Below are 24,221 nucleotides of genomic sequence, written 5' to 3' on the forward strand. Positions count from 1 at the left end.
CATTTGCTTATTGTCCGATTTTAAAAATTTTCAGCCATTTAATATGCTGTACCAAGGCCAAAAACCGTGCCAAGTTTGGGAGAAATTGGTGGAGCGGTTACCAAGATGTACATAAGTGGGCGTGGCTACGCCTATTTTCCAAAAATTAACAATGTTCTTATTTTGCGTGTAAAAATTATTGTAAATATCACAAGTGCACAAGTGCGCTCGGGTATAAAAATAAAGCGGGAACGAAAAGTTTTAATTGTTTTTCAAACAAATTACTTCAGCAAAAATCTACCAAAATGAGAAAAAGTTTACCTTTTTACCAACCCAAAATTTTTCTACCAATTTTGGTAACAATTTACCAAAGAGGCATTAAACCGTGCTATTAGAAGCCAAATCATTGGAGAATTGCAAAAACTTCACCCTAGACATAACGGTTTTGGTAGGCTATTTTAGACGCTAATGGAAGTTATGCTTTCTTATGACCATGGAACTATAAGCGGAATTGTTTGGTTAAATTGTTGTACCAAAATGTTCCAATAATAAAATATATTTTGGGCGGGGCGAACTTCGTCGGGTCCGCTAGTAGATCTATATACATCGCTTTTATACCCTCAAATATTATTAATTATTAATTATCTTCTTTCTTTCTTCTATATATATATAAATGAAATGTCTTTCGTATGACGGCGATGCCTGACCAAACGACTGAACCGATTTTGATTTTGTGAAAAGTACTATTTTGGACCTTCTGTGTGGAACGTTTTTCGAAGCAAAAAAAATCAAAACTTTTTGTTGTTGTTGCGACGTCACGATTTCGAAATTTGATAAAGTTTTCGGTACATTGAATGTCACTAAACTACTAAACGGCTGGCCCGCTTTGGCTCACATTTGGAACATGTGTCAGCACATTTGAAGCCAAGTCCTTCTCCACTTGGCAGCGCAGTGGGGGCCTCCAAAAATCTTTCTCTCGAATACTCCAAGAGCCGCCTCATCGGATGTTGACATTGTATATGCTTCGGCGCCATACACCAACACAGGTATGATAAGTGACTTATAGAGTGTGGTTTTCTTACGGCGAGAGAGGACTTTACTCCTCAATTGCCTACTCAGTCCAAAGTAGCACTTGTTGGCAAGAGTGATTCTTCTTTGGATTTCAATCCTGACATTATTATCGGTGTTTATGTTGGTTCCCAAGTATATATATATTCCCTACTTTCTCGAATTTATCAGGCATATTCTGCAAATCGTAGGATTTCAAATCGGTGCGATTTGCAAAGTATTGTTGTATATTTGTAATCAATGTATTAAATGTTTCAAATGGAAACTGCTGGAAACACATCATTTACGTTATATCCATTGATTTAGTGCCAAATTTTTCCCTCTTTGTTATAAATCCTCCGAAAGAGATTTTGTAAATCGCACCGATTTGAAATCGTACGATTTGCAGAACATGCCTGTATAACTATCAACAGTGACGCGGATGCCAAGGCGCGAATGCGCTGACTGTTTGTTTGATTACACTAAATACTTCGTCTTGTCCTCGTTGACCGCCGACCCATTCGCTTTGCGTCCTTATCCAACTTGGAAAAGACAGAACATGCTTCGTGGTTCTTCTTATCGATGATGTCGATGTCATCGGCGTACTCCAGCAATTGCACGCTCTTGCAGTAGATTATTGCTGAGTTCAGATCTGCAGCTCTTATTATCTTCGCCAACATCACATTAAATAACCCGCATGAAAGAGAGCGCCCTGCCTGAAGCCCCGTTTGGTAGGAAACGGCTCGGAGAGGTCTTTCCCAATTCTGGCGGAGCTGGTGGTATTGCTCAACGTCATTTTACATAGCCGTATCAGTTTCGCGGGGATGCCAAATTCAGACATCGCGGCGTACAGGCAACTCCTTTTAGTGCTGTCGAAAGCAGGGTCTTTTCCAAGATTTGGCGTATTGTGAATACCTGGTCTATGGTGGATTTGCCAGGTCTAAAGCCACACTTATAAGGCCCAATCTGTTCGGCTTCAGTCTTTCACACAATACACTCGAAAAAACCTAGTAACCTATGCTTAGAAGGCTGACCCCGCGGTAGTTGGCGCGAATGGCGGGGTCGCCTTTCTTGTGGAATGGGCAGAGCACTCTTAAATTACAGTCGTCGGGCATGCGTTCATCTGATCATATTTCTGCATGCATCAAGCACCTTATCAATTCCTCGCCGCCGTACTTGAATATTTAGCTCAGCTGGCAGGTTGTTAGCTCCAGCAGCTTTGTTGTTTTTCATAGTCAGGTGGTGGGACATCGACTCTGTCATCATCGACCGGGGTGTCTTCTACGCAACTTTAAGAGGTGCTACCATTCAGTAGGGTGGTTAAGTGTTCCCTCCACAATTTAAGTATGTTCTGGACATCAGTACTACTAGGTCGTCATTGTTGTTTTTACAAGAGTTCGCCCTGGCCTGAAAACCTTCTCTGGTAAAATTTTCGGGCGTTTTTCCTGTCGGCCAGCATTCCAAGCTCTTCACACTCACATATTTCGGCCTCTCTCTTCTTAATACGGCAAATACATTTCGCTTCACTCTTCAGCTCCCTGTAACGGTCCCACATGGCTCGCGTTGCGCCCGATCGCAGCGTGGCCCTATAGGTGGCATATTTTTTCTCTGCAGCTTCGCTACACTCCTCATCGTACCAGTTGTTCTTTCGGGCTCGCTGAAATCCGACTACTTCTTCGGCGGCGGTACTTAATGAATGGGAGATGTTGTTCCATAGCTCACATATGTCGGTTTGTTGAAGAATACTCTCTGAGAGCAGGTGTGAGAGGCGAGTAGCGAATGCATTAGCCGCCTGTTGTGATTGCAGCCTTTCGACGTTAAGCTTTCCTTGCATTTTTGCACAGAGGCGATTTGGTTTCCCGTTTTTCGATCTGGAGAGACAACCACGTAGCTTTTATGCTTGAACCTTGTACTGCATACTACCATGCTTCGGGACCCGGCAAAGTCGATCAGTCTCAGTCCTTTGTCCACCCTGGCCCTGAAGTCGCCAAGCACGAGTTTGATATCATGGCGCGGGCAGCGCTCGTACGTGACCTCCAAGCGCTCATAGAAAAGATTCTTGGACGCCTCGTCCTTGACTTTCGTCATGGCATGGACGCCGATTAGCGAGATGGAAGAATCTTACTTTGACGCGGATTGTGGCTAGACGCTCGGCCACAGGGGTGAACGACAGTAATCGGTGACGGAGTCTCTCTCCCACCACAAATCCAACACCGAATTTGGGCTCCTTTACATGGAAGGTTAGTAAACGTCGCAAGGCCCCATACATTCTTTGCCTTGCCCCGTCCAATGCATTTCTTGAATGTAAGTGATGTCAGCTTTTGTCCTTCCGAGGACGTCAACCAGCCGGGCAGAGCCACCTTCCCCATTAAGGGTCCGGACATTCCTGGTGCATGCCCTCAAATCGTAGTCCTCTAAACGTTTGCCGTGGTCGTCATCAAAAGCGGGGTTCTCATCCGAGGCTTTGTCATCATTTTTGATTGGAGCCTGTTTATACGTGGCGGGTCCCAAACCCAGCGCACAACCCATTGCTGGGGCGGGGATGGTTTCACAGTGAGCCCTTAAACCGAATAAGTCGGAGTGGCCCCACTGAACCTCCCTCTCTTTCCGCCGTGACCCAAGGCTCCACTCGGATTGATTACCGCTTCTAGCACATGGGTTTCTCATGTTTCCGAGAGTGCGAGAACGAGGACGCAAGAGTCGGGATTGAGTATAGCCGTGCAACTGTAACTGCATACCCAGCACAACGACTATACCCCATTGCACTCCATTGCAGATGTTAGATGATTGTAATTGGGTATAATCAGGTCAGTATGGCGTGCAGACTCTAGGAACAGTGATCGGACTTGAAAAAAAATTTCTGTGGTAGAATCTGGAAAAAAATGTGGTAGATTTCAAAAAAATGTGGTAGATCTCAGGTTTTGGATCAAACTTTGTACAAAAATTAAAAATATTCTGTAAGGTTTCACCTAAATTGCAAACATTTTAATTATAATCTAAAAAACAATTAATTTTAGTATAATAAAGTGCAAGATTGAAGTTGCTAAAAATGCCGTTGAGTTTTGGCAATTTTTTGCCTTGACAGTGTAAAGATATTTTTCGAACATATTTTGAAAGATTTCTGCAACCTTGCGGAGTGCTGCCAGCTTTTCTTTTTATCACATCACAATGTAGCGGACAAATGTGACATGTTCCAGAAACCGCTACGTAGGATTTGCCGATTTTGACAATCCTCAAGTAAAAGTAAACAACTCTTTAGAAACTTTAGATGCACTGAAATTTTCTAATATTTTCACAAAAATCGCTGTTTTTTAACATTTTCGCTATTAATTCTTTTTTATAAATCATATATTTTGCAATTTAACACAATAAAACCATGTTTCCTGTCGAAAAATTGAATATTGAGAAAATTTAACGGTTTATTTTCTCCTCTCATTTTGCCTGTTGTTAGTGTTCAGTGTTGGACAATTTTTGCTCTTAAAATTAAGAAAATTATGTCGAGCAAAAATAAAGCTACTCAAAAACGCGAATATGTGGTAGATTTCAGACCTTGTGTGGTAGATGCTCAAAAAAGTGACAGATCTACCACAATGTGGTAGAAGTCCGATCACTGTCTGGGAAGCATAATTTTTGTTATAGATGTCTATGTTCTTCCTCCACCATTATGCGAAATAGGAAAATACAATTTATTGCTTTTAAGTATTCGGAGATACTGCAACCTAATAATCGCGACTTCCAATCAGATATTCGCTCAAATTTCGATAGGCCAAAACATATCGAATAACATGATTGAATACCAACTGAATATGAATTTGTAAAAGATTAGAATAATAAAATCTATGGCTAAACCATAGTTTGGTAAATTTTTTACATTTTGCTATACAATAAAAGAAGTAAGTGGCAACCGTACTCGCGATAGAAAAAATACATATGTATGTTTGTACATACATATGTACATAGAAAAGAGAGCAAAGCATGTTTATCATTTCTATTGCACTTGCAATGCGGCTTTTAGAGCGCCCTACTAAGAAAGCCATTTGGACGATTCAGTTTCAATTTAGCTGCCTTCTGTGGCAGTTACAGTATCGCGTAGTATTTTATTTGATTGTGATAAGTGGATAAAACGATAGTGCACAAATGAATGCGTTAGCGTTAGTTGCTTTCGCCCTATGGGCGCTTTTTATGCGCTACCTTCCGAGTATTATTCAATTTTTACGATTGAAACGATTCGCAGCAACAATACCAGGACCAAGTATTGGTGAATTGATTGCGAGATCGAAAAAAGGGCGTGAGTTTCAATATAACAATATAGAAAAATACATATGTATAATAAATTTAAATGTAATGAAATATTAATAAATTAGAAACTTATTGTGCATATGTTTTTTAATTTGAACCATGTAAAGTTATTTTAATTATTTACTGAAAACAAGTTATTTAGATTTGCGATTCATTGATTGTTTATTAACGAGACCAACCATGATAAGAAATCTATGTGTGTACTGTATCGAGTTTATCTGTCTAAGAAACAATTGTTTTTTTTTCATAGTTGTCACAACAATGTGCTTTGTTTACACTTTTTTCCGTTTGTTTACATTTTGGTGGTAAAGTTGTGCTTTCCCATATTTAAATGATCTTACTAATATTATAAATGTGAAAGTTTGTATGTTTGGATGTTTGGGAAATCATCACGCGGAAACGACTGAACGGATTTGCATGAAATTTTGTACGCAGATAGCTTATGGGCCAGATTGGTTAATAGGCTATTTTTTTTAAGAGTTGCCACCTGTTAAAAAAGTTTAATTTATTTAATATGCGGGAACGACTGAATGGATTTGCATGAAAATTTGCACTCAGATAGCTTATGATCTACAGTGGAAAATAGGCTAATTTTCTTAAGAGTTGCCACCTGTTAAAAAAGTTTAATTAAATTAAAACGCGGAAACGATTGTATAGATTTACATGAAATTTTGCAAGCAGATAGCTTATGACCTACAGTAGAAAAAAGCTTTATTTTTTGGAAGAGTTGCCACCTGTTAGAAAAGTTTAATTAAATTAATACGCGGAAACGAGCAAACGGATTTGCATGAAATTTTGCACACAGATATATTATGACCTAGGTTAGAAAGTAGGCTACTTTTTTTAAGAGTTGCCACCTGTTAGAAATGTTTAATTTAATTAATACGTGGAAATGAGTGAACTGATTTGCATGGAAGTTTTCACACAGATAGCTTATGACCTAGGTTGAAAAATAGGCTACTTTGTTTAAGAGTTACCACCTGCTAAAAAAGTCTAATTAAATTAATACGCGGAAAAGTCTGAACGGATTTGCATGAAATTTTGCAAGCAGATAGCTTATGACCTACAGTGGAAAATAGGCTAATTTTTTGGAAGAGTTGCCACCTGTTAAAAAAGTTTTAATTAAATTAATACGCGGAAACGACTGAACAGATTTGCATTACATTTCGCACAGAGATAGCTTATGACCTATGTTGGAAAATAGGCTACTATTTTAAGAGTTATCACGTATAAGGAAAGTATAATTAAATTAATACGCGTAAATGACTGAACTGATTTGCATGAAAGTTTGCACACAGATAGCTTATGACCTAGACTGGAAAATAGGCTACTTTTTTAAGAATTGCCACCTGTTTGAAAATGAAATTTTGCTCAAAGATGGTTTATGACCTGGATTGAAAAACAGGCTACTTCTTTAACCGGTTTTCCGATCAGAACGAAATTTAGTACACTTACTACGGATTTCGGAAGGATGGTCTTAGACTGCAAGTAAGTCCGATAACTCAAGGCCCCTCCCATACAAATTGGAATTTTCATATTACATACATATCTCTGGAAGTATTTGTGGGAGAGAACTGAAACTTGGTATAGTGATATCTATGTGAAATCAATGTTGGCATTAATCGATTGATGTTTTAATCAGTTAGTTAATTCGATTAAATTCAATCTGATTACAGTTAATCATGATTAATTTTAAACTGACTAAACAGTTAATCGTAACCGCGATTAAAAAATTAATTTTTAATCATTAACTCTTAATTTGATCAAGTAGGTTTGGTGATTAATTAAGTTATGCTGGAATTTCCCTGTGCACACAAACCAAGTTAATCCGGTATGGCTAAGTCGGGTTTCCTTATCCATCTAAGCAATTTGGTGTGCATTTTCATTAAGATATATACCAACAAACGTTTTACAAACTAGGTTTGTAAAAGTTCCCAGTTTATGTATTACTAATAGCAATAATTATAATTTTTTTTATTATGTTGTTTTTATAAGCGTAAAACACAAAATAATTATAATAACTGGTGTTTGGTTTCAAACTCGGACAAACTAGACAAATTAATCAGATTTTATTTTTAATTGGATTAACGATTAATGTTTTAAATTAATTAACCGTAATCGCAGCCAGCGATTAACGATTAAAAAAATTTTATCATTAATCGTACAGTTGATTACGACTAATTAATTTTAATCGTCGAACGCGATTAACATTTTAATCGTTAATTTTTAATCGTTAATCAGATTAACAGTTTGCCAACACTGTGTGAAATCATGTTCATATTCACGGAGAAAAATGGACGTTTTTGGTAAAGAGGAGTAGCACCTCCCATACTGACTGAAAGTTTCATATTGCATATCTCTTCAAATGTTTGGGGTAAAGCACTCAAGCTTGGTATGGAAATACATATGTATGTATGTATGTGAAACTAATACCATACTCATGGAGAAAAATGAGAGTTATTGGAAAAGGTGGTGTGGCAACTCCCATGCAAATTGATTTTTCTATTCTGCATATCTCTGGAGGTGTTTATTGCAGAAGACTGGAACTTGGCACCGAGATGTGTATACAAAATTAATTCCATTCTCAGTGTTCATGGTAGAGTACTGGGACTTGGTACTGGGGTATGTAAAATCAATTCTAAATTCATGAAAGAAGTTTAGGGTTATAAGAAAAAGGGGCGTGGCACTTTCTGTGCAAATTGACCCTCTGGAAGTGTTTGTGGAAGAATACTGGAACTTGGTATGGAGTTGTGTATACAAAATGTTTCAATTGCTCATGGAAAAAATGTGAGTTATTAAAAAAGGAGGCATGTCGCCTCCCATGGATACTAAAAATTTCTTAATACATATCTCTGGAAGGATAGAAAATCTTTGGAAGTATTTTAAATTTGTTATGGAGGTTTATTTTATAAGTGCCGTACTGATAGAAAAAATTTCATTTAATGGAAAAGGGAGAGCCGGGCTCTGCCTTATAATCTAAAGCTCTCTTGAGGCATTTGCTACTGTAATGAGAAGTGGTATTTTATCAAGGCCAGGTTACTAAATTTGAGTTGGAAATATTAGAACCCGCCGTGGCACTTCCAAGAAGGTTACATGTTTACGCGTCGTATACCTGGAACCATTTTAAGGTAAACTTAGAGGGATTGATATCTTCGTATGCCTAGCGCGCAGACGAGATTTTATAATTTCATAGTTTTAAACGGCCTAAATACCTTAACTCGCTTAAAAAATAACGAGCTATAACGAAATGGGCACAGAAATAAAATCTAACATTATTAAATTATTTTTCATATTTGCATAAAAGCGCGGGGTGAAACCCGCGGTTATAAGCTAGTATTGATATAAATATGAATGTTTGTGTATAAATTGAATGAAGTACGCTGCAGCGTACTGGCGCCAATTGCAAATCGCAAAAAAGGAAGGTCTTATGCAGATGAAGATTTATTTGCGAACAAGATGGCTGTTTATGAAATGTCTTATAGAATTTCCAAAAGCTTGAGATTGAAAATGGGTTTGTGGAATTAAATAAATAAAATGTGTACTTTATTTTTTTCCGAGACTGTTTCACAATGACTGAGCTGCATATTTACCTCAATACTCAAATTTGAAAGAAACAGAAATATTTCGTTGAAAATATATTTATTTGCATTTGTGCTCATATTTATAAACATTTGTACATATCGAGGGTTTATATTCAATACTAAACTGTCATCGAAAATATTAATGTTATCCTTATGCATCGCTTTTATTAAAATGCACTATTGGATTTAAAAGTAAGAAATATTATGAGATTAATAGTTAAGTCACAGAAAGGTTCAAATACACTGGTTCACAAATTTGAATTTGGTTTGCGTTCTCCAGACGCCACTATCCAATTTGTATTTAGAATCGCCCGCTGATTCCAAAAATCGAGTTAATTTTTTATTCTATGGACACATTTTCGAGATATTTTAAATTTACCGTTATTTTTCATTTCATTTAATTTCGTTTCATTCACAATATGTGGTTCCACTTAGTCGCCTATATCTCATGAACCAATTGGAAAATGGAAAATGGAATACGACAAATGAAAGCTAACAAAATTTTCCATAAACCGTCTATACATTTCCGATAGGACTGATAGTTTCTGACAAATAAAGTAATCATTGCAGTTTTTTTTATGAAAAAAATACAAAAATCAAATTTGAACAGGAGAAAAATTAGAAAAACTAACAGGTTCTGTGTAAAATTTTTGCAGTTTTGCTAAAGCCTGTTCTGTTACAAACAAATAAAGTTACTAATGAAGCAAATCGATGGATAAATAAAGAAGTAATGAGTGGTCAAATGAAAATGCGCAAAGATTTTTTGTATCAGAAATCAGCAGGAAATAATGTTACTCATACGCCATGTGCACCTAAGTAACACGCTTTTATGCTCACATTTCATACAAAAAATCTTTGCATCAAATGAAAATGACCACTCATTACTTTATTTATTCATCGATTTTCTTCATTAGTAACTTCATATTTTTCCCCGCAAACATATTCTGAGCGTTCAGAATATATGAGCCCGGAAGGAGTCCTAGGTAGGTAAAAAATATGAGTTTCAAAAACAAAAAATTCTTTTAGGATTCATATATGATCCAAGTTATGAGCCAGCACCTTGTGCCAATATAAAAACAATAAAGATTTGAAATTTATATCTATACTTGTTTATACAGAAATTTAAAATAATTAGAAAACAAAAAAATGTTGGAATGTGTACGTAAGAATGTATGTATGTTATCTGAAAGGAATTTTTGCTGAATGCCTTTGCAAATATAGTGCGTTCAATAAGACTCAAAGAACAACGTAAAATAAGAGTCCGAAGGTACATAGTAATTTATGAGGCCGATAAGAGCCCCAAAAAGAGTCTGATATGATTCATATATGAGGCCAAAAATGAGCCGTATATGAGGCCAATAAGAGTCCAATATGACTCATACTGAGGCTCATTTTATGTATGAATTTAAGCTCATTACGAAAATCGACTTAATTTTTTATTCTATGGATTAGTTTTCAAGATATTTTCAATTTGCCGTTATTCAGTTAAAACAAAAAGAGGTTACACTTAGTCACGTATACATTACGAACCAATTTAACAATCTTAATATGACTGCAAATGAAAGTTAACAAAATTCTACATAGACCGTATATACATCACTTTTCGATCGGTCTGATAGTTTCTGACAAATTAATTAATCATTCCAGATTGTTTGTTTTTTTTCTTTTTGATTAAAATATGAAAAAAAAACACTTTAGCAGAAGAAAAAATGTAAAAAATAACAGGTTCTGTATCAAATGTTGTTGTCCGATATGAAGGGTTTCCTTTGGAGGAATGATTAATTAATTTGTCAGAAACTATCAGACCTATCGAAAAGTGATGTATATACGGTCTATGTAGAATTTTGTTAACTTTCATTTGCAGTCATATTAAGATTGTGAAATTGGTTCGTAATGTATACGTGACTAAGTGTAACCTCTTTTTGTTTTAACTGAATAACGGCAAATTGAAAACATCTTGAAAACTAATCCATAGAATAAAAAATTAAGTCGATTTTCGTAATCAGCAATTCTTTATAGAAATTGGTTAGTCGCATTCATTGAACATTTTGCTGTAAGTGATATCAGAAAGAAGTTGTTATGAAAATTGCAGATAGAGGGTATTGAATATAAACCGTGAGCTGTGCACACATAGGTATTTCGAAAATGTGCCAACATTTTGCTAATGCAGATTTGTTTGGAATTTTCCTAGAATTCAAAATTTTCAAGTCCGAAAATCATAGCAGATTCTTTTTTCGCAATAATCGTATACATATACATAAGGGAAATTGATAATCGGTTACCGAGATACACATTTGTGATCATAAGTGGGCGGCGCTACGCCCGTTATCTAAAAATTTATAATAAGCTAATTTTCTGCTAAGTGGTGATTGCAATCATCGATTTTAAGTGAATTAGCCTTAGTAGTTGCTGATTTATGGCAGTTTTCGTGTTTCTGTAAATTACCGTTATATGGCAGGTGGGCGTGGTTATTGCCCGATTTCAAAGATTTTCAACACACTTCTTAGCTAGACCCTAGGGAAGGCTCGTACCGAGTTTGCTAAGGATTGGTGAAGCGGCTACTGAGATACAGCATTTCATCCGAAGGGGGCGGGGTCACGCCAATTTTTCAAAAATTTTATAATAATGCTATTTTTTACCACAATTCTACTTCACATACTAATTTTCAACAATTTGCATCCAATATTAACTGAAATATCGCAGTTCTTGCATTTTTCGAAAATACTGTTATTTGGGAAGTGGGCGTGGTTACAGTCCGATTTCGCCCATTTTCAATACCACCTACTTTGGATAAATGGAAACCTACATACCAAATTTCGTTGAGATATCTTAATTTTTGCTCGAGTTATCGTGTACATGGGCGGACGGACGGACAGGCGGACAGACAGACATGGCTTAATCGACTTCTCTATTCATTCTGAGCAATTATGTATATATTTGTCTATATCTATCTCGATTCGTTTTGGCTGTTACAAGCAACCGTTATGTAAACAAAGTTAATATACCCTTGTGACCAAGTGCGCTCGGGTATAAAAAAAAATAAATTAACAAATATCAACGGTATGTGATAGGTATTTCAAACGTTATTATACAAAAATTCAATGGCTACAAAGCTGCATACGGAAAAGTTTTCTGAAAAGTTTTATTGAAAAGGTAAGATTTAATAATTTATTTTTGAGCTATAGGCCGTATGTTAAATAAAACATTAAATGTTTTTCTGCTTTATTTACTCTTTAGTTGTATTTTGGTCGATATTTCGCCTTCAGTCTGAAGGTATCTTCAGGAACTATTAGCTTTGTCTGGTCGACTAATGTTTTCAATATCTTAATCCAAAAAACTACACACTATTGAAACCACGCAAGGATTACTAATTATCCAAACGAATAACCGTGCATGGTTACGTGAACATGGGCGTAGCCAGGTAGGGGCCCGAGCCCCTCGTTAACTTCAAAATGTTTGCCTATATATTCAAAAATAGTACCAGTAAATGCTGGATCGATAATTTCGGTCCCCCCTAACTTTCAAATTTTGTTCCTATGTATATACATTAGTAGTATATTACATACAGTGAAGTCGGAATTGTAAAGCACTCACCCCCTAGGATTGTTCTATATCGAAAAAAGTATACTCCTATTTTTTTATTTTGAAATCAAAAAAATATTTAGAGGTCGCTCAAAGCGCTCAAAGTTTTCCATGTATTTTTATATGGGAAAAATAAAATTTTTCGTAGAAATGGTATATAATTCTTGAACATCAATATTTTGCGCTCTGCACAATCCACAAGAAAGGCGACCCCGCCAAGCGTGCCAACTATTTTATCGAGCGTGTTGTGTGAAATACTGAAGCCCACCGTCAATGAACAGATTGAGCCTTATGAGTGTGGCTTTAGGCCTGGCAAATCCACCATAGACCAGGTATTCACAATACGCCGCGAGAATAGGATCGACACTTGCCTTCTATTTGTCAATTTCAAAGCCGCTTTCGACAGCACGAAAAGAAGTTGTCTTTATTTCGTTATGTCTCAATTTCGCATCCCTGCGTAACTAAAACTGCTACATAAAATGTTGAGCAATACCAGCTCCGTCGGAATTGAGGAGGACCTCTCCGAGCCGTTTGATACCAGTCCCTTTCATGTGATTTCTTTAATCTAATTTTGGAGAAGATAATAAGAATCGCAGAACTGAACCGCTCACGCACACAACTTTACAAGAGCGTACAATTGCTGGCGTATACAGTGTTGCCGTTTTAGCCCTTTGGTGGCTAGATTTAGCTACCACATACTTTTTTTGGCTACATATATTTAAAATTGCCCCTAGCCCTTTTTTAGCACTTTTGAGAATTTATTTTTACTTGGCATGAAAAAGTTTTATATATATTTAATTTGATCAAATTTTTTTTTTCATTTATGTAAGAGATGAATTTAACAAGATATAAACCGAACCTTGGTTCGGTCACTCTTGCAGGGACAGAACTTGAATATTCCGATGAGGTCAAATATCTGGGGATAACGCTAGATAAGAGACTTAATTGGAACTCCCATCTTGACAGAACGATTGCTAAAGCCACACGAGCCATGTGGGCCTGCAGAAGACTTTTTGGTATGAAATGGGGGTTGAGCTCAAGGCTGATTGAGTGGCTCTACCGTATGATCGTCCGTCCGATTGTGTCCTATGCATCCATAGCGTGGTGGCAGAAGACAATGCAAAAAACTGCCATACTTCGCCTTAACAAGCTGCAAAGATTGGCATGTCTATCCGTCACAGGATCTATAAGAACGTGTCCAACTGCGGCTCTAGAGTCGCTCTTGGGATGGACTCCTCTCCATATTTTTATTCAGGAATCAGTAGCCAAGAGGGAGCTGCAACTTCGACTATCTAACGACGGCTTCTTCGTAAAGAAGCCTCATGCAGGTATTCTTGGGAAGATACCAGGGTTGGATATATGCGGCATCTCTGATTCCATGACTAAGGAGGTCTGCTTTGGCAGAAAATTCCAAGTGATAATCCCCGATCGCGAAGATTGGGCAAATGGGCTCCCTGCCCTTGATCTCAGATATGTACACTGGTACACAGATGGATCAAGGATGGCGGACAGAGCGGTTGCAGGCATCTTTGGACCTAGTACCAAACTTACAATTCCCATGGGCAAATGGCCCACGGTGTTTCAGGCTGAAATAGTCGCAATCTTAAACTGCGCAAAATTAAACCTTGAAAAGGGTTTAAAGGGCGCTTTTTTAGTTATCTTTTCAGATAGCCAGGCAGCCATCCGGGCCCTTTCAAACAGAACTATCAAATCTAAGTTGGTTAGAGACTGCTTTAACACGCTACAATTTTTGGCAGCCAAAAACACGGTAACATTGTGCTGGGTACCAGGCCATTCTGGAATCGAAGGCAACGAGATCGCTGATGAGTTGGCACGTGAAGGATCGCTTACTGCCTTTTCGGGACCTTAACCATTCTGTGGTCTCAGTTGGTCCTCTTCGAGAGCCATAATCACTGAGTGGGTACACTCAGAACGCAGTAAGTACTGGGGAGCGGTGGGGGGCCTTAGACAGGCCAGGCTATTCGGCTACCCCTTTAACAGGAACGACATCGTCCTAAAAAACAGAATTGACATCAGGTTACTTTCTGGGTATCTGACTGGTCACAACCAATTGCGGTTCCACTTACACCGAATACGGGCGATCACAGAGCCGGAATGCCGGCTCTGCCTCGAGGCCGATGAAACTTCGGAGCATATTCTCTGTAACTGTCCGGCCTTAGCCAGACAAAGACTGATTTACTTTAAATCTTCGTTGGTCGAACCCTTTGTTATAAGGAATTCGTCTACCAAGGCCCTTTTAGGATTCATAAGGGAAGCCGAAGGTATCTTGGCCACATTGGGTTAGGGACTCCTTTATAAGATACAAAAGATCTTTTAGGTCGCGGTGTCTCTGTTCTATTACACCCAGTAAATTAACTAACTAACTAAGAGATGAATTTTTAAACTAAGAAAGACTGATATATATACATATATGTATTGTATGTTCCTTACGTTTTTATACATACATACTGCAAAAGTGTTAGGGTTGTTAACTTATCTATTAACGATTTAACTATAGTTTAAAATAGATAAGTTTACGGCCCATAATATGCTTAATTTGTTAAATGCGATTGTATCAGCTGTTGCACAGTGGGCGATTTGGATGGGCTATCGGCGTTTTATTCAATTTTCAAGTTTAATAATGCAGAAATTTTGCATTTCCTATCGATAACGCATACTTCAATTAGTTAATAATCGATAGTTAATTACCACTTCCAAGCAAATACGAACAGCTGTTACCTATCAAACACAAAATATTTTTTAGCAAGTGCTTTACGATTTTTTTTTTGCCTTATAGAATGTTCTTTTCATTTCGCTGTAAATAATAACATTTTTTCCTATTAACTTAAAAGTTTACTTTATAGCTTACATCAAGGTAAGTACTATATGTAGAATATGTTTGGTTGATCTGTTTATGTATGTGTTACTTATAAAACTCAGTTGAATTTAATTGTATTAACAACATGATATTGGTAGCCTACACCTGTATTTCGTGGATTGAAAATTAATAAAATTCAAGCGTATTCAAGTTAAGTTTAAAATTTTGTGAAAGCGTATTTTATTGTGTGTTTAATTGTGTGTACCCACTACCCATCAATTTATCATTTTTTAGACACAATGACCTCAGTACCAAAACGCAATTTTTACTTAGTATGGCTGGACGAAAAAATACCCAGGAAGAAGTTTCTTGCTATCGAAAACTACGCTTTCGGCACAGTTCTTAAAAATAATAACCTAAGTATTCAGCAGCGTTGCGAAGTTGGTCGGAAACTACGAAATTTTAATAGCAGGCTTGTTGAAAGGTGGAAGAGTTGTGCTAAAAATAAAATGTATTTTGAGAAACGACACCAGGAATGGTTAGATACGCCACTATCGTTAATTAAAGTAGATGTTGGTCATCCAAAAAAAGATTTTGCAGAACTTTCTAGTATGACACAAGTTGACAAAGTGTCTGACCTTGTACAGGAAGTATCATCCGAAGCGTTGCTGGTAGCTGCAAGCTCTAGTTTGTGCAAAGCTGGACAACGCAGTGCTTCAAAGGTTGTATCCATGCTTAATTCTGAAAGTAAATTTTGCGGAAAAGTTATGAAATCGATAAAAAACCCTCCGCTCCTTCCAATAAAATATTCGGCTGAAAAAGCATTAGCGTTATTTATAGATGTAGGTCATACTAAATATACGTGGAATTTGTCAAAGAAATCTGCGAAAAGTCAAAACGCCGATATATACCCAGGCTACGATAAACTACGCTCTGCGAAAAAAGATTGCTATCCGAGTGAAATAACAGTCACTGATTATTCCGCTGAAGTGTCATTGCAAAGTTTAGTGGACCATACTGTTGGTAGGATCATTCAAGCGTACCCACAAATTTTTGAAAAGGAGACTGGAAATAACAATACTAATATAACTGCCGTTTACAAATGGGGCTGTGATGGCAGCAGCGGACACTCAACGTATAGGCAAAAATTCAGCGATTGTGAAGGAAATATGATCGATCAGTATTATTTTCAGTTTGTATTGTACCATTGCAAATAAAGCAGGGATTGAAAATGCAATGGATAAACAACCGACCTTCCTCAACTAGATATTGTAGACCAATAAAAATTCTCTGCGAAAAAGAAACGGCTGACTTGACTCATAGAGAAATTGAAAATATTAAAAGCCAGATTTTAAATATTGTACCAACACAAATAAACTCTTTAAGTATTCATCACCAGTTTCACATGACTATGCTGGATGGAAAAACTTTTAGCGTTATCTCGGAGTCTTCTTCCCAAACATGCGGAATATGGAGAGCCACACCAAAAAATATGAATGACTTGAATTTGGTTCAAAGTTTTCCAATTGATTGTAGTCTCCTTGAATATGGATTATCAAGTCTTCATGCCTGGATTAGGTTTTTCGAGTGTGTCTTGCACATTTCTTATAGACTTCCAATAAAAAAGTGGCAAGTTCGCGGTACTGACAAAAATGTTGTGGAAGAAAATAAAAAACGCATGCAGGAAAACATACGAAAAGAAATGGACCTATTGGTGGACATACCATTGCCTAGTTCTGGTAATACCAACAACGGAAACACCGCAAGAAGAGCTTTCCAACAACCACATTTGGCTGCTCGTACAACAGGAGTGGACGAACTTTTGATTCGCCAATTCAGTGTAATCCTACGTGCATTGGTCTGCGGGAGTGACATTAACCCGGAAGCATTTGGGTCATACGCTTTGGACACTGGCGAACATTTTGTTCGTTTGTACCCCTGGTTTTACATGCCTTCCTCTGTTCATAGAATTTTGATTCATGGAAAAGACATTATACCCCATTTTTCTCTTCCACTTGGTATGATGTCGGAGGAAGCCTTTGAAGCCAGAAACAAAAACTACCGATATATACGTGAGCACAGCACAAGAAAAAACTCCAGGAAAAACACAATGGAGGATACCATTAATGCACTTTTAGTTTCTTCCGATCCTTTAATAACTTCACTGTCCAAGAAGAAGAGCTACTTCAGTTTCCTCTGCAAAAAATAGTATGTTGGACGAGGATGTTATGAACTTGCTATTAATAGAGAATCCTGAAACAGATTTGTCTGACTCTGATAGCTCAGATTCAGAATAATGATATTTTGTTCTGTGAATATTAATTTTTAAAATTTTGTTTAATAAAAAAATCTAAATATATAATGGATTTTCTTGCAGATATATTTATAAAACAGGCGGTGTAACTTTTATTTCCAAAAATGTATACACTTTTGCATTAAGGTTTTCAGTTCTATAAGCGGAAACAAATTTCAGCAAAGCACCTTTAGTTTTGACAAAGATATCAAATTAAAAATTTTCATACGATAACGCCTGTGTAAAAGTGAGCGTGGTCACAAGAGGGTTAAGCCGATTCAATTCAATTTTGGCAGCCACCTTCCCTTTTATTAGAACTTCTATCCTGCCAAGTTTTAATTTGATCGGACAAGAAAGAACTGACTTATTAGTTTAACGCCGCTAGGGATATCAAATCGCCCACTGTGTGTTGGTGCGACTTCGAAAACTATTTGAAAATTTCATGATTGTACTAGCATGCTCGTGTCGTGAGTGGTTAAGTTAGCTAAATTTTTTTAAGTAATTTATTTTGGCGGACATTTCTTGCACTATATGAGTCAAAGCCGTGTTTGTGGAAGATTAAGCTCTCGATATTGCTGTTGTTAATTAAAAAAAAAATTATATAATGTTTAACAAAATGGTAAAAAAATTGTGAAATTTCGGCTCAAATCATTTCGATCTTTCCTCGACCTCATTTGTAAAGAAATAAATATTGTACCAGCATGCTGGTAAGTTATATGCATCGAGCCTGGTGGTACAATCCACTTGATGGAGCCAGCAAGCTGGTGTCGTATATTTCCCCTTTTATACAAAAAGGTTTTTGGTTTGATAAAATATTAGATTTTTTTCAGAGTTCATTGTTTTTCTATACCATTACTTATTGAAAATGTTTGCGTGTATACTTTTATATGTATATGTAAATAACAAGTTTTAGCTACCCATTTTTAGCCACAACGGCTTTTTTTAGCTCTTTTTTAGCCCTTTTTATTAAAGGAATTTGGCTACCACTAAAAATGATTCGCGGCAACACTGGGCGTATGCCGACGACATCGAAATTATTGTTTCAAATAAGGGCTACTTCTGTTCTGCCTTCTCGAAATTAGATAGAGAAACAAAGCATGTGGGTCTGGTGGTGAACGAGGACAAAACGAAGTAACTGCTGTCATCACACAAACAGCGCCTTGGCATCCACGTCCCTGTTGACAGTTACAAGTTCGAGAAAGTGGAGAATATCCTTTACTTGGGAATCAGCATTAACACAGATAATAATGTCAGCAGCGAAATTCAATGCAGAATCACTCTTGCCAACAAGTGCTACTTCGGACTGAGTAGGCAATTGAGCAGTAAAGTCCTCTGGCCGTACAAAGATCGTTCTCTATAAGTCACTCATCATGCTTGTGCTGGTTTATGGCGCGGACGCATGGACAATGAAAAAATCTGATGAGGCGGCTCTTGGAAGGAAAAATTATGCCAAATATGTATGGGAAAGTACCGCAGACGATGGAACGTGAGCTGTGTGAGCTTTACAATGACATGGACATAGTGCAGCGAATCAAAATACAACGGCTACGCTGGCTTAGTCATGTCGTACGAATGGACAGAAATGCTCCAGCTCTAAAAGTATTCAACGCGGGTCGCTGTGGTGGAAGAGGAAGGCCAACAGCGATGGAAGGACCAAGTGGAGAAGGACTTGGCTTCACTTGGCATTTCCAAATAGGCGTCAATTTGCACAGAATAGAAACGATTTGCGTACTGGTTTGGACTCCGTCAAAATCACGTAGGCAGTTATAGCGCCAAATAAGAAGAAGAAGAAAAACTTTGTTCGCCCCAGATGCATTTGCTCAAGCGAGGAATGGTCTAGACCAGTGATTCCCAAAGTGGTCCAGGCGGACCCCCAGGGGTCCACGGGAGACTCGACGAGGGTATACGTTGGAGTGAAAAAAATATGGGGGTCCACGAAAATTTATCTGGTTTCGATAGTAAAGAACCAAAATGGTTGCTTGATATTTAGCCTTTTTATTTAACTTTAATTTATTTTTGTGGCACATAGTGCTCTTCACGCACTGCTGCACTTACCGTAACTTCGTGTCTTCATACGTGGGGAAGCTTTAAAAGCCACCTGTAGACTAAAAACAAACGGATGTTGGTATAATACTGAGTGGGGCGAGGCAGAAATTGCTGCCGGCAGAGATTTGAGGACTTGTATCTTTTTAATGCTACAGGATAGTTACGCCACCATGACCTATGCTGAAGAAATTCTATAATGTTGAGTTCCCTGAGGCTGAATTCTGGTTTAATTCCAGAACTAGGTGGAGGGAACGGAGTTTACGTGCCTGTAGTGATAGCCAAGCTGCACTTAAGACATTGGTAAACTCTCTAACTACTACCAAACTAGTTCGGCAAAGCAAGTCTATACTTTGGGTGCCAGGTCACTCGAAATTACCTGGTAATGAGACATCTGACCATTTGGCCACAGTTGGCTTAGACCAAGCATTCCCCGATTCGCAACCAGTTATAGCACTTCCCACTTCGGCCATCGACGCCACCATCAGAAATTGGGTGAATACTTCGCTCAGCAATGACTGCGAAGGTATCGACGGGATGCAAGTGGGCAAAACTGATGTTGCCTTTAATCTCAGAAGGTCTATTTAGTTTTTTGCTCTCACTGAGCAGATGGTACTGCAGACAACTTGTTGGACTACTGACTGGTCACTTCACGTGGCACAAACACCTGACTGTAATAGGCGTAAATGACAACTCCTTTTGCTGATCTTGCCTTGAAGAGGTTGAGATGGCGAAACACTTTTTGTGCTTCTTGATTGCTTGGTTATTTGCCATCGTATTTTCTTTATTGCCAGTTTCTGAATTTAAAGTTTGGTATAAAACGCCTTGCGGTTTTGTTACTTAAAGTTTCGTGTTTTAAATATGTGAGTGATAAATATTTTTCGCACCAGTTTAAAACTCCGAGCGGTTAAAATAAAAATTATGCCATCAATACAAATAAACTATTTTAACGCGAGAGAATACTTTGATGGCTTTACGAGCTCTGTTTTTTAAAATTTGCGAGTGTGTAATCACATTTTTTTTATAAACAGAATACAATAAAATATTTTATTTTTATTTTTGCCACTCCGAATTTAGTTTTGGACCTCACCCGCGATGCAAATTTACATCGTTAGATCTAATCTTCACATTTTTTGACCGAGCTTTGGGAATATGTTCCAAATGTAGAAGAGGGGTCCACCGAAACCAGTAGAGTTTAGAAAGGGGTCTACGAGAGAAAAATTTTCGGAACCTCTGGTCTAGACCCTTAAGCAATGTATGTATTGTCTGGCAAAAAATTCAGTTGGTTATTTTTATCTAACTTGTGGACTTTAGCTTTCACAAATTGGACAGATATGAAAATTGTACTTTCCCTTAAAACAAAACCATTTGTGTAAATCCTTTTTGGGTACTCGCACTGTTTCAAAGTTTGCCGTTTCTCAAGTCCGGCTTCTATATTTTTTTATCTTTACTTTAGCTTTCATTTTGACTAATTCTGATAACAGTTGATTTGTTTACTTTAAACTCATCACACATCACTTTAACGGAAGCACCACTTTTTAGTTTTTCCAGAATACTGGTAGGTAAGTCGAAGAAAGGCAAAAAATTCAAATTTTGTGTGTGTGGTATGCACAAACAAAGAATGTTGTAGCTATTGAGGTTAAATTGTTTTGAAGTTGTATTTATAAAGGTTACAATGTTTTGATGTAGAGACTTGCTTTAATCAAGGAATTTCACGTGTTGAGGGTTGCGGTTACCGTGTACGCACTGTAAATATTTTTCATCGGATAAACAGAAATTAAGTTACGAACAATTATAAGGCTCGACCTATGAAAAGCGCGTTTTGAAAAAAAAAACTGATTTTGAAAAAAAAAAATTTTGTGTAGACGAAAGTTCGGGTAAAATCTTGCAACTTCATTCTCTACACAACTCTCCAAAAGTCGCTCTCATTTACAGGATTTTGGAGGATTTCAGGGTACGGGAACATTTTTCCTGCAACTTCCTGCAAGTTCGTGTAAAATCCTGTAAGTTCATGGAGTACTGGATCAGAGCTACAACTGATGTCTAGTGATGTGCTGAATTGTCGGTACCCAATACTTAAAAAAGGTTTCGGTACCCAATACTTCCTTATCGGTACCCGATACTGATCCTTTACATGAAACCTTCGCCATTATATGCATTTCAAGTTTAGAAAAAACTTTCATTACTACCGATTCGAAAATTATCGCTAACTGGTTACAGAATCTGTCGATAACTGGTTTCAGAATCGAATTTATTTAAAAATGATATCGTCCGATTCAGCTGGAACAAAAATGCAAGTAAGAGTTTCTCTGTATTATGGCCTCGAACCGACATATATGTTAATTTACGGAACAGTTTATTCAATAAATGCAATTCAAGTTACAGCAGATTCCTTAAGATTAATTTGTCTAAATAAACGACTTGTAAAACCGCGTGGTAGCTATTAGCAGCAAAAGCAATGGAATGACTTGAAAGTCAGAAAGGTTACCCAAGTGCTGCCACGTTGATTTACAATGGAAGTTCCTAAATAGGGTTACCAGAAGGTTTTACACTTCTTACAATATATATGTACATCTTTCATTTGAATCAGTGTTAAAAGCTCTATTGGCTCCTACATTCGGGTTTTGATAGGCGAGTCTACCCTGAACCGTTTTTTCCATATTTTTGGCCGATGTGCGCTTTTATTCGAAACATAAATGTTTCGGTACCGAGTATCGAGAGTATTGGATACTTAAAAGTATTGACTCAGAACATCACTACTGCTGTCATCTCGACTGTGACGTCAGCAAAACAGGTGTTTCTGTCAAATTCACTTAGAGCCGATTAGCGGTATTGCCATCGGCGCCACCTTCTGTATTTTCTCTACCGTGCCTTCCTCCCGTAAACTGTTTTTGCCTTTCTCTAGGCCGCGCTCGCATTTCGCTGCTGCGCGGGCAAAAAAGTGCCCACCTCTGTTGTTGTTGATACTGTGTATGAATGTATGGATATGCAACAACGTTGTGTATGTACCAGGGATGGAATTCCAAAATTTCAAAATGTGCCTAGTGGACTGCAAAAGAGTGACAAAAAGGAGATGAAAGTGCCACAAAATTGAAATTGCTTTCTTTTAAGGCTTTTTAAGAACCACATATGTATTACTAAAGTAAATTCATAGAAAAACACTGAAATATAGCTACTCGGACCTGTTTACACATATACATACATACCTATGTGTGAAATAATAGCAGTGCGACATTTTGACCAGTTTTGACTATTCTTCTTTACATTGAATAATTTTTATAAATTTTATATAACGACCCTTATTTTAATTTTTAAGTGATTTTAATTTTCACTTTTCGAATCTATGAGTAATAAATATATGATTGTTTGTTATATACTGGCTAAATTTCTATAATTTATGATTGTGCCAAAACTGTGAATTGTGCCAAAAGTGCCCTTGTGAGTGAAAGTGGCAAAAATGGCACTATTGTGCCTACTTTTCCATCACTGGTATATACAGAGCCAAAGGGAACATTTTCTTTACAGATCTGCCGCTGTATCTTAGCCTACATGCACACGAACGTAGCAATGCTTTGAACGATATGAAACGAAAACAGAAACGAAAGCGAATAAATGGAAAAATTTTTCATTCTCTTAAGTCCCGCTAAAACTCTGCCTATCGTAATGAACGTAGCAATGCTTTGTAAAAATTTTAAAATCTTTCGACGCAAATATTTCGAAAATGGTTCAATGAATCTTAAATCTGAAAAGTTTGTGCAAAGTTTCAGATCGAGCACCTTAATTTGATGTATAATTTGTCACTGTACGACTTGTAGATCGCTGGGAATAAGCGCCTTGTTTCAGAATAATATATAGAATTTTGCAATTCATATTAGGTCCATTCCTTATCTTTTCGGACTAAAATCTGAAAAGTGTCAAAATGCAAGAGCGTAAGCAAAATGCGCTCACTAAATGAGAATAACAGAAAAAAGTAAAGGAACGCAAAAAACCAAATTTTTAGTCTAAAGAATGGCAACAACAAAACTAACGTCAAATAAGAATAGAAATGTATGTACAAAACATATTCACACAAGCACAATAAACACTTACTGTATCAATTATTTTTTGCCGCCTCCCGCTTTCAATTCACTTTTTTACTTTTTAGATTATTCTCACTTTTTGTGTATTCTTTAATTTCCGTTAAGTTAGACTCAGTTGAGTTTGACACCTTTCAAGCCAGAAAAAATTCTTCTGACTATGTATATCTGGTTACTTCGGACCATTGTGTACAAATACAAGTGAGATATCTTAGTTGCCCAAAACTTGAAAAATATTAGATGATTGCTTTTTAAAAATGCTATTTATAAAATTTGGTTTTGATTGCGACATTAGAAATATTCAGATTATAAAAGTTTTTCAGATATGTTTTAAGATTTTAAAGCTTTTAAAATGTACGGTAGAATGCAACAATGTGCTTGAATTTGTTTGCTTCTTCGTCAGCTTATTCGTTTGCAGACTAGAAAAATGGCGAACAGCCATCAAAATACAGATTCAAAATACACACAAATGGGTGCGCGCAGCAAAATTCAGCCCTAATGGT

General features: G+C 37.1%; 1 protein-coding gene across 2 annotated transcripts in view; it reads left to right on the top strand.

Annotated features, from left to right (window-relative positions):
- LOC118734349 (probable cytochrome P450 4s3) overlaps positions 1 to 24,221 on the top strand; it is a 196,167-nt gene that overhangs the window by 120,970 nt on the left and 50,976 nt on the right. Inside the window, exon 1 of one of the 2 annotated variants that reach the window (XM_036464074.1) lies at positions 5,076 to 5,314. The exons of the other annotated variant lie outside the window; for it this stretch is intronic. Coding sequence (XP_036319967.1) covers positions 5,164 to 5,314 — 151 coding nt within the window. The 5' untranslated portion in view covers positions 5,076 to 5,163. Of the gene's footprint in view, positions 1 to 5,075; positions 5,315 to 24,221 lie in introns of those variants that run through there. 2 annotated transcript variants of the gene reach the window in all.

Source organism: Rhagoletis pomonella, unplaced genomic scaffold (genome assembly GCF_013731165.1).
Source record: "Rhagoletis pomonella isolate Grant_MI unplaced genomic scaffold, Rhpom_1.0 Rhpom_scaffold_00002, whole genome shotgun sequence".
Taxonomy (NCBI): domain Eukaryota; kingdom Metazoa; phylum Arthropoda; class Insecta; order Diptera; family Tephritidae; genus Rhagoletis; species Rhagoletis pomonella.